Below are 12,160 nucleotides of genomic sequence, written 5' to 3'. Positions count from 1 at the left end.
TCGAAACGTAAACCAAACGATTGTCATCTAATAAATTTTATTATTTATATTAAACCACCGTCTATTTGTTTTGCTCGAAGATTGGCCATGTAACCATCATATTTTAAACAATTATTGTTTGCAAATCCACTTTTCTCGCATCTTTTGATTTTATAGTCCTGACATTTATTTTCGAATTGGCGAATATCAGGGGATTCAATTATTTAACAAAGATTCTTTCGAATTCTAATTACAGTATATATTTATACAAATATATATAATATATACAAAATTAGTGGAAATTAACTGCGTCGACGAGTCCAAAGTTCTTCAGCGTCGACAAACAGCGTTCGGTTTTGCAGGAAATTGACACTCTTCGGCCGATTGGCTCGAACTCCAATGAATTTGAAGGTATCTACGCACTTCCCCTCGCACACCAATGTACACTTTCAGCTCGGAACCGTTCCGAAAACAATCACTCGACTGCCGCGCAAATAGTAGCGGCGGTCCGCTGGTCTCTTTGGGGGCTTATTTGCCTATGCAAATCGTCAATCAACGGTGTTTCCCCGCGGTTCCCTTTATCTCCCGGCATTCGTTTCAAGGCGAGAGGGGTACACGGTTCACTTGCGAGACGAGAAAAAAATGTAAATCGTCTAAACACCGTCGTTAACGTGAACGATCCTGCACATCGAATGAACTCGAGACTTCGTGTTTATTTTTAATTCTTCGTTTACGTGCCGGGGCCCTTCTCACGATTTCTCCAGCGAACTCGAAAAAAACATACCATTTCGCTGTCCGTTTTTTTCCCTCCCCCACTGAAATTCTCCTGCGTTTCGCTCGCGCAACGCCCTTTACCTCAAACGGTAGTGCATTTTTCACGTCAAAGCGCGTTTTTCATACGCACGTGACCGGGAGCGCAAAAACAGACTGGAAATGCGCTCGTGGCTGCCCGCGCGCGTTTTCCAAGTATTGTCGTCGGAGACCGCGACAAAGGCTGAAATTACAATTTAAGCTCGGCGCTGGAACGGCGCGGAAAAGTGTGTCCCGGGAGATAATTCGAGCTCGAGATAATAGCATTTTCGTCCTGTTCCGCTTGTGAACAACGGTGCCTTTTAACGTGGATAAACAGATCAAGTGCCTGACAAATTCTACGGCCTTAATATATGTGAGCGATGAAAAAATTTGTCTGCGAACGGGGATGTCGCGTATTTTTCATATGATAATTTACGTTTATGTCAGGATTAAAATAAAAAAATGGAGGACGAGCGAGACAGAGGGAGAAAGAGGGAGGGGAGGGAGAGGAGCGAGAATGATTAAATTCGTACTTATTAAATGGTATCGGTACCTATCATCGGGCGTATCTTTCAATTAATTCGCGATATTTGCGCGGGATTCCCATTGTGCGCGATAGATCCGCGGATTTTGAATATCGCATTAGCGCGCGGTATCTCGCGAATCTAATTCCGAAGCCACGAAACGGCACGGTTTCGCAGTCGCGAACGCCGTTAGCAGAACTCTATTCATTAGCGATGAGGAAAGTGGATTAAGCATCGGCTGTCTCGAACTTATAAAGGACACTGTCTCTCGCGGTGTAATACGCGCAACGGAATCCTATTTCGGATACGGAGCGCCATTGTTAGGGCGAAATTATTTCAATGCGAGTTATACGCCACTCTGTTATACATGTCCGTCAAATGTATAAACGAATTACAAAAAAAAAAGGAATTTATTTCCCCGTTGAATTGCGAGAGCGTTCGGTTTTGCGTAAATAAGTCCTTCTCTATTTTAGTTCGTCCACCTTGTGCAAAGTTAACGCTTGCGGGCGGTAAAAGTTGACGTTTCTACATACGTAACTTTAATAGCTTTTAGTTTCGCTGCCTTCCATCCCCAAGGTGTAACAATATTATCTTTGCACGTCATTTCAATTGGCGCGGTCACATGTAGTTTAAAACGATAGGAATTTGGTCGCTTTGCGATTCTCCGCTTTGTTCTGCCATTAATTAGTTCCGCGCGCTTTGGGCGGAATTGAATGTCAAATTACAAATCAACTGACTTAAAGCCAACGTTGGGAGAGTTGATGAAGCAAGATTAGAGTCGCTAAATTTAAATCAGAAGCCATTAACAAACATTCGTTTTCCGATGACGTTTTAGTTTTAGCACGTATACATATAATAACGTATATCGCGAACGGAGAGTTACAATCACGATATCGACACGATATACGATTCCGTTAATTGGTCGTTCGCGTTCTCGACAAGCGCGGAGGCGCATTTTTAATTAGTTTCCTGCCTCCGTATCGACGGCCAAGAGCCGTCCTGTTTGCGTTTCCGCTGCCTTGGATATATAAGAGACGGTGCGACAGCAAATATTTGCGCGAACGTTGATGAAAATATGTGGCATTTGAATAAGGTGACTGGCGAGAAAGACAAGCGCGTCGGCGCGTTGCGTCGCCTCTTGTAATAATGAAATATTGCCGGAACGACGTTGTCCGGCTAAAATTTAATATATAACATTCTCCCTGCTTGTTATTCGCGCTTGATTACCAAACTCTTTTTTTTTCCTCTTTCATTAATTTCGCGCTCGCTATTTAAGTTTTCACGAGCTTGCAAACGCGACACACATATAATATGTTAATAATAATGTTTGAAAAACTCCAGTTAATATCAATAAATAAAACACGCGTCCGCAACAATTTGCGTTATGTATTAATTACAGTGTTAACTAGATTCTTTTCGCCTAAGGGAAAGTGTAAGTTACCGGAATGCATCACTGAAACGTCGACAGTTTTACTTATCTCGCTGCGTCACGTTGAGATTTGCGGAAGACGAAAGCCGTACAATAATCCACGTAGAGTCCCCAGATCTCGCGGATTTACATGGCTGTTAGCACTTTTCATCCTTAAGAGAGGCACGACGATATGGTCTCGCCGGCGCGGTGGTGCTCCGAGGGCGAGACGGCGGGACCGTGTTTGTCTTCGTTTCATCGTTGCATAATCATTGCTCGAGAGGACGTTTGAGCCTCTCTTTCTCTTTCCCTCCCTCTCGTCCCGCCTCGCCGTCGTCTCTCACTCTCGCTCGCGCTCTCCTTCGCGGCGGCGAGCACCTCCCGCGATACATCCGGAAACGGAATGGAAAACGGAAAGAAGACAAACAGCGGTTGCCTAGGGCGGATGATTAATTTCCCCGAGCGCGCACTCGCGCGCTCCAGGTACCCGGGAAAACTGGGAGCTGCATATTTTATATGCGCGTTAACTCGTCGCGTGGCGAACTTAATTTCCAGCGAATTTCATTATGCCTTTTCGTTTATTAGGGCTCCCTTTAATGCAACAGCCGCGACGGCACCGACCGTCGGGGACTTTTGATGACGTTAATCTCGGCGGTAATTGCAGACGGAGACTCTCAGGGGCGGTCATGGATATGTCTTCTAGTCATGATTTTGTGTTCATGTGAGGAACGTTATAAAAATATGAGTGGTAGAAAACGGGGAAGATGACATATATATATTTTCGACGTATTAAAATACAATTTTATGTGTATTTAAATATAACGCGTATATTTAATTGAAAACTTCGTAACTCGGATCAGTGAACGTAAGCTTGCTTCTGAATATTTATTTACACAGTTAAATTCAAAACATTTCTATTTATGTATTTTTTTCGAAACTTTATCGATGCTATTAACAACCGTATCGTTCTCGTGCCGCGAGAGAGATAAGCGTCAGGTAGTAAACGGAACAGCTTCGCCCCGTATTTATTATCATCATTACTTTTTACCGGCGCGGGTAAAAGTAGCTTCTGCTGAAAGTGCATCGAACTTCAAATATCTTAAATCACAAAAAAAAAGAACGAATCGTATATGTTCTGTCTATATTTTTCTGCATTCATATTTGATGCATTCATATTTTCTCGCGCATAGGTTTATACGTTTGGCGCTTTTAAATAACACATAATATTATATCAACTACAACAGTGAAAATGTATTTCACGAGATAAATATTTTTTATAATTTTTCGTATTAAACAAAAGCTACATCTATCTATTTATATTCGTGTATTTTTCTCTTTGCATTTATACCGCAGGCAGTTTTGACATATAATTTGAACTTTATTGGTTTAAACCGCCCGTGTGGAAAAATCGTTTAACAATATGTGCGATAAGATGCGCGGAAATAATTTGCTCGATAACAGCTCATAATTTATGTGATTTATCGTATTTTTGCTGTACAATGTATCCTCTCGAGCGTAGATAGGATAATTTTGTTCATATGTAGAAGTAAATTATTACTAATGATGCAAACTGAACTGATAATCTACGATTGATCGCGTTACTGGTAGGTACGTCCTCCTCCGGTGGTTCGCTGACAAACAAGTCGTTCATCGATTCCGTCGATTCGTTGGGCATCAACTTCTCCCAGAATTCCATTCTGTTAGACAGGAAATCGGTTTGGACCACAGTTTCCGGCGATTTGTCAATCCCGAATCTCATGAACTCGTGATGATCGTGGTAGCTGGGCCACGCGGGGATCATCCACGCTTTCGGGATTCTGTATATGTAATAAACATCACGATCAGTAAGAACATCCGGTCGTCGCTGTAGAACGGAATTTCCTAGCGATTTAGTATTCCGATCGGCTTTGAATGGATGACGCGCGATCATGCGACATGATGCCATCGCAAACGGAAATAGAACGTGACGTATAGAAATAGAACGCTCGGAGAATTTTTATTTTCGAGAAATTATACAATTAAAATAATTATTAAACCTTTGGGATCTGTTGGCGCTGTACAGATTTTCTCGATACACAGTAAAAAATAAGACGTAATTATAACATTTTTTACATGTCCCAGAAAGTCCACTCTAAATTTTAAGTTAAAATGACTCATTCATCGTGTGTTACTTGTTAGAAACTTGTTAGAAACTTGACAAATTAGAAATGTTAATTAATTGACACTATACTTTACATTTATATTTGTTCTTTTGACTTTAAGTATAATGTAATAATAACAGACAAGCTAAGTGCGAGGTTCGCGCTCCTAGCGGTTTCTGCTGGATTGCTAGCATTCGAATAAACGATAGTTATTTCAATTTAAGAGAAATGTTGTTTTGAATATTTTACTTGTTAATATTATAGTTTCTTGTGTAACACATTTAACGTAACTCTTACAAAGTGTAATATATTAATACATTTTATTTTAAAATAATTTAAAATTATTATAATTATTTTAAATTATTTAAAAAATAATTATTTTTTAAAATAATTGTGTTAAAAGAATTCAAAACAATATTTAATTTTTAAATGACATACATAAAACGTTAAGTTATCACGTTGACATAAATGTAACACATGAAAATGTTAAGAAAATAATAATATAGCTGTTGTATGTTAATTTTACATTGAAATAATCATCAAATCTTGGTAACACAAGAAAAATTTTAACATATGGACCGCTATGTACACACGACTTTTTACTGTGTAATGCTTACCCAGATAGCAAGGCGTATTGAAAGAGAATTCTTTTTAAATTCCCGATTTATGAAATAAATTCTTTTTCCGTGTCATTTCTGTTCGAAAATGACTCTTAAGGCCCTTGCACAATGCCAGGCAACAGATAATAGGAACAGAGAATAGGGACAGAATATCCGACGCGTTGTGGATCTCTATTCTCTATTGTCTGCACCTGACCAATCGCAGTGATTTAATTTTATATGGCGCTTTTAGTGATTGGTCAGGTATAGGCAATAGAGAATAGAGATCCAAAGCATCGGAAATTATGTTCCTTGCCTGTTGCGTGGCATTGTGCAAGGGTCTTTAAGCGTTCAAAAGAAATTCATTTTTATGTCATTAATTCTGAGTTCTTCTTCATATACAAAGACATTTTTTTTCTACTCCTTAAGAATTCGAAATAAATTCGGAATTATGCTTAGATACTATTCCAATAGAGCTTTATCTGAGCGCTATTTTGTATCTGAAAAAGAATAAGAAAGAATTCTTTATGATTTATCCAAAAAAGATTTATCAAAAATCTTCTGATCCAGTTTCTGTATCAGAAAGAACATAAAATGTACTAGTGCATTTTGCCATCTCTGCACTGTATGATATCTCTCTCTCGGAGGTATCACGAAAAATATTAGAGCCAAGTGTCTCACAGGCTCGCCTTTTATCCTGGCGCATGAGGATTTTTGCTTACGAGAAGGTACTGGCGCATGTAGCCGCGTTGCAGCAGCGCACGTTACTAGCGTTCGCAGTCTCTTTCAAATATCAAAAAGGGATTCTTTTTCAATTCATTTCGAACAAATTACACGAATTCATAAAAAATTTGAAAAGGTGAATCCTTTTTTGAGTTCATAACGATTGCCTGTGCTATCTGGGTAGATTTATACGCAAGAAGATTAAATGTTACATCTTCCATGAAGATATTTAAATAATAACAATAATTATTGCGTAATAATATTACGTAATGCTATTAATTATATTTACCCTTTTATCGCGAAACTCGTCCACATCTCTGTTAGGATATTAATCATAGTAATATCGTTCTCCGTATTGTGCAGCAACAAATTGCGATACTTATTATTCAGTATGGGAAATAAGTAGTTTAAATCGTCACCATGGGCAACACCTGGAGGAATAGACTTTTAATTTCGTAAGTGCCTTATAGCGAATTCGGTTGGATGCACACAAATCAACATGAAGTGTATGTTTAATATAAACGAGTTAAATCACGAAATCCTCAATCTTCTTTATTGTGCTATTTGGTAAAATATATTAGGCATTTTATCAGTCGAGATTTTTGCAGTTTACTTTAAATATTAGAATCAGCGTGCAACGGCTTTAATACGCACTATATAGTGCGTCCAACCGAATTCGCTATTAGAAACACTTAACTTTCAGCTGTTGATATAAAACCGAAAAGGCGATATAAAGATCTGAGAATAAAAGCTTTCTCAGATCTGTCTTTATTATATTGATTTTCGAATAGCTTTATCCAACATAATGATTTTTATTAGCTACATCTAAAGTATCTAGAAGCACAGAACTGGAAGAGAAATATTATCGTGTTGAAATCGATACTTCTAATTATTTATCTTGCCTACTAATGAGAGGAGATAAAGTTCAGACTCCGAGAGATCTTGTTAAGAGTTAATCTAAACCGTTTATTCTCTGATGTTATGGAAATTGCTGTAACAGATGACATACCATAATACTTCGAGGTGTCCAAACTGAAGGTATCCGAAAACGTGCCTTCATACGTGAAGTAGGAAAAATAAATGCTGGAATTTCCTATTCTCGACTGATATTGTAGAGCTTGAAACATCGGCCATATTACTGTGCCATCACCCACCATCTGGAGAAATGATCTTGTTGTCAAACGTTATCTACACATTCATCCGCGAACTCACCTCCGTAATGTTATCTATCCGTCGTTGCCTGTCCGAGATACCCGACACATTTCCGTTAAAGTAAAAATCCTGTAACGCGGAAACGAAAGCGCTAGGGTTGGTAATCACTTCGTGATTCTCCATGAAGTAGGGCAAATATTCTTCGAAATTCTTCATCAGTTCGTCGTCGGCCGTAGCATTTGTGAATAATTCTGAAAAGAATACGAACGTGGACGCGAATGCCGTCGAGATTTTTTTCGCGGCGTCGAAATTTAGTTAAAAATTTAGTAATAATTTCTTTATTAACGTCAAGTAGTTAGTATCTCCTCTATAAAATGAGACTTTTAACTTTATTTAATGTAAGATTAATTAATGTAATAGTGTGAATTGTAACTACATTTCTTCCATCTGAGAAAATTATCCGACGCTGTTAATTAATTTGCGCGACGACTTTACATTAAATATTATTAAATATTATTAAATATTATTAAGACAAGTGTAACGTTTTAGAGCAGTCGATGATACTAATTGATATATATGTATATAAAAGCCTGCTTTATCATAATAATAAAGGTTATATAATACAATAAGAAAGTGGTTACAGGCCAGGATTAATAAAAGAGTATCTAATGTGTAAGGGACTAATAATATGAAAAACTACCTCCAACACAACCTACAACAAAGATTATAGGGAAAATTACCGATTGACTTTATTAAACCTTCATCCTTCACGACTTGAAATATCGCCGGTATATCGCGAAACAGTCCGTGCTTCACTATTTTCAATGGATGCATCGTCAGGATAGCGTCCTCCGAGTCGTCCTCCAATGTGGGGCCAAAGTTATAATATGGGTGATTCCTCCAAACAGTCTGACACAAAGTAATGTAAAACTACCGTAATTGGATATATACCGACGTTTTTATAACTCCACTAATGGCACTTACGAAATGTTGCGTCATGTTCACTACTCTTCTCGAATCGGCCATTCTCATGCATCTCATTATTTCCTCGTCATCTTTCATTTCATAGTCCGAAATGTCGCCGTAGGCGCTCGTACTTACATCTTCTTCTTTCGGATTTTCGGTGGTCGTTTCATTCGACGCGATTACGTCATTGTCTTTTTTTTCCAGCTGGCAGCCGACGAGTTTCGCCAATTTCAAACACACTCGTCTATACCTTCTTCGAGGGTGAACACTCCATGTACTTAAAGCAGAACCGCTTTGCAAAATGTACCTGTTAAAGAGCCCTTCGGTTTTATTTGAGAGAGCGAGAATATGAGTGGCCGCTGAACCGGCACTATGCCCCATAAGGGTCACCGACTTGGGATCCCCTTCGAAGTTATGAATATTTTCTTGTATCCATTCGAGGGCCATCTTTATATCTTTAACGCCGTAATTACCCGGCGAGACTTGGTTCGTTGTGCTAAAAAACCCTAAGTGATTAAAAAAAAAAAACCCTGTGACTCGTTATCGCGTTATTGTATATTAATAAGACCTATATCGTCTGATTAAATACGCTTCAATTTGCAATACGTCTAACACATTATTATAAAGAAGAAGTCGACTGATCGATAATTCTTTTTTCCCCACCTAAAGCAGAAAGTCGGTAATTCATCGTGACGAGAATTATATCCTGATCCACCAAATAATCCATCCCGTACGATTTGCTGTTGCTATTTCCCATCGCAAATCCACCCCCGTGGACGAAGACCAAAACCGGTAGGTTCTTGGATTTCTGCTGTCTGTCTGAAATCTACGAAGACTTTTGATAAAATTACGAAGTGACACAAAATCGTTATATATAAACGAACGGAGGAACGAAATATTTAATAAATGTTGCGTTAAACTTTCAACGTAAAAACCGCGGAATGTCGCAATAACAATGTAACCTTGATCCGTTTAGATTTAATTAAGCTTATTAAGCCATTACATGAGCCGTTAGACCTCGCAGTCTAATTGAGTTCGCGTTCATTCTTGGAACATTGTAACTCTCTATTTGCTTTGACACTTTTGGCAGAACTATAAAAATAACGCGCGACGCTGATTGTTTATTTGATTACGAGACTATCTCCATTCAGGGCTTTATTATTGTTATACGTATTCCAATTATTGTGATTGATATCTAGCGATAATATTTGTGTATAACTGTAATTGCATCACTCACATAGGGAACGTAGACATTCAGATAGAGGCAGTCCTCACTGCCAACAACTTTGCCTTCCCTAGAAAGTTGCATACATTGTGACCCATCGACCGTAGCGTCGCGAATTGTCGTCCACATGCGATTCCATCGTTGCGGGCTCTTTCAAAAAATTATATAACTATTCATTATGTAATCATTCATTATATAATCTAATTATTCTAATTAGATTAGACCTGAATTTAGACGTGTTTTAGTTAAGATGTAGGTAGATGCAACTGAAATTTTTATATACCATTCAATTACAATTTTTATTTGCCAAAAAAATCATCGGATTTCTTTGAAATTTTTGCAAGAATCAGATTTATCAGATATAATCAGATGAGTTTACCCTTACATATTATTATCGAGGCATGTAGAAAAGAAAGAGTGATACGCGCACGTGTATAAATAACTATACGCACTCTGAATCTTAATTCGCCTAGCGGGGGTAGAGCGTACGGTATCCCAAGAAAACTCGCGACTCTCCGATCGCGCACGGTTTTGCTCCACTTGCCGCGGACGAAGCCCCATTTCGTATTGACGAGAAGTTCTTTGGACTCGATGAACAAGCCGTCGGCCAGGACGAGCAGGGACACGAGGACGCACATGGATTGCCAAAAAATCCTTACGTCTAACCGAAGACGCAGTGTCGACATAGCGCAGCGCATGCGAGAGATTCACGTTGTCGTATATCTTTGTCGCGTGGGATCGCGCGCGGATAACGTACATAAAACGACTGAAATGCAGCACAACTTTATATGCACAACTATGAAATGCGTTATCGCGAGCTGTCACGTGACATTTACGTCACGTTTAATTTTTACGAATGCGACGAACTAGTGCTGAGCCGAGCTGAGCCGAACGATTTTACAATGTTGTTCAAGTTTACGAAATTTATGAGATCAAGATATCTTGGAACATTGTGACAAAGGATTTAACTTGACTTTAATCTCCACACTCTGTAAATATTATTTAGGAAATATCTAATATATAAAATATATAAATAATATATAAATAATATATAAATAAATATAAAAATATATAAATAATAATAAATAATGAGTTTAAGAAAATAAAACGCGGTTTACACGCTGTTATAAATGTACCAATTTTAGATAACGATTTGTATGTTATCCAAAGAAACTTGACATGTTTAAAAAGTTGACAAGTTTTTTGCTTTGAAGTTTAATCGCCTCGCGCGCGCACACACACACACACACACATTGATTTAATTCACTGTTTTCAAACTGTTATCGTAATACCTATATAATTAGGCATTTAAGATAACGTTGTAAATTGCTTAAGTCATCAAGAGCACATTCCAAATTCGTGTCAAATCGTTAAATGCATGTGAATTGATAAAACTGCAAAAATATATATTATACATAACATTAATTAAATTATTATTTAATTATTTTTTTCACGTATTTGTTTCTCGAAAAGTTGGAAGATAGGTATATGTTTTTCGTAGGAAGTGATTGAATATTCCGTCCTCGCCCCACCGTCTTTACATCATTTATTCACCAGAAGGATCTCTATCAACCGTGACGTATTATTAAGCGAGGGGTAATGCGGCTTTTGGCGGAGCTTAGCTACATACTGCACATTATTATAGATGAGCAACTTAACCCGGGTTACTCTTAACCATTCCATTATTCAACACGGTGCATTTTAGCTCTCCGCCGTGGTACTACATACTTCACAATGTCAACAATCGCGCAGGGTTATTTGAAACTGGAAATGCCGACCATTTCGCAAAAGCCATCTTAACGACGAAGTAAAATTACTTCGAAAAATACATATATAAAGGATTTCAAGCAAAGAAATTTATAGTCGAAGCATTAACGCAATAATAATGTATCTTTTTAAGAACTTCGGAAAAACCGGAAAAACGCAAATTTATAATTTTTTTAATTTCCTGATATTAATTTTCTTAAGAAAGTGTGTGAGATCATTGTTTTAATTCTAATTCATTCAGTTTTGGAGCACGAATATTTTTCGACACTCTTGCAAGAGCGGAATTATTTTAAATGACGTCGCCGATTTTATTTCTAAACTCGGAGTAAAATAATTGTTTCAAAAAATACATATATAAAGACTTTTAAGCAGAAAAGAAATCAGTCGAAGAATTAACGCAATAATAATGCATCTTTTTAAGAGCTTCATAAAAAACGACGCAAATCTATAATTTTCCTAATTTTCTGATATTAGTTTTTTTAATTCATTCAGTTTTGGAGTTAACAAGCACTAATATTTTCCGACGCCCGCGCCGCTGCAAGAGCGGAATTATCTTAAATAACGTCGATTTTTTTTCAAAACCCGAAACGCCGCGCGAAACGGGCCTTTGAAAGGCGATCGTTCTTTATTTATCTCAAGTCGAGCGACCGTCTAATTTCATTCGGGTTTCACCGGCGCTCTTACCGCATCCCGTGGGTTTTCTTCTCGATTTTCTACGTCGACCGTCGCCGCCGCCACCGCCACCGCCACACCGCCACCGCCACTACCTCCGCTGCCGCGGTGGAGGATCCGCTTCCGCCGGTGCTTCGGGTCCTAACAATTTCCTGACAAGGGGTTTCCCACGGGAGTTTCCGGTCCGTTTCCGCACGAAATCTCCACGGCAC

At 38.3% G+C, this 12,160-nt stretch overlaps 2 protein-coding genes across 6 annotated transcripts in view; one reads left to right on the top strand and one right to left on the bottom strand.

Annotated features, from left to right (window-relative positions):
* Heph (polypyrimidine tract-binding protein 1 heph) overlaps positions 1–12,160 on the top strand; it is a 384,945-nt gene that overhangs the window by 52,992 nt on the left and 319,793 nt on the right. The window lies entirely within an intron of this gene.
* On the bottom strand, positions 3,464–10,290 carry LOC139768586 (esterase E4). Its single transcript, XM_071698913.1, has 9 exons — positions 9,962–10,290; positions 9,522–9,659; positions 8,948–9,110; positions 8,303–8,790; positions 8,059–8,227; positions 7,379–7,569; positions 7,176–7,323; positions 6,456–6,597; positions 3,464–4,520 (listed from the first exon to the last, which is right to left on the bottom strand). The coding sequence occupies exons 1-9, from the start codon at positions 10,205–10,207 to the stop codon at positions 4,238–4,240; spliced, it is 1,968 nt and encodes a 655-aa protein (XP_071555014.1). The 5' UTR covers positions 10,208–10,290; the 3' UTR covers positions 3,464–4,237.

Source organism: Temnothorax nylanderi, unplaced genomic scaffold (assembly GCF_030848795.1).
Source record: "Temnothorax nylanderi isolate EJ_2023f unplaced genomic scaffold, tnyl_v1.0 TNYL_tig0017_pilon, whole genome shotgun sequence".
NCBI lineage: Eukaryota > Metazoa > Arthropoda > Insecta > Hymenoptera > Formicidae > Temnothorax > Temnothorax nylanderi.
Note: the sequence above shows the minus strand (reverse complement) of the source record. Positions and strands in the feature narration are given on the sequence as shown.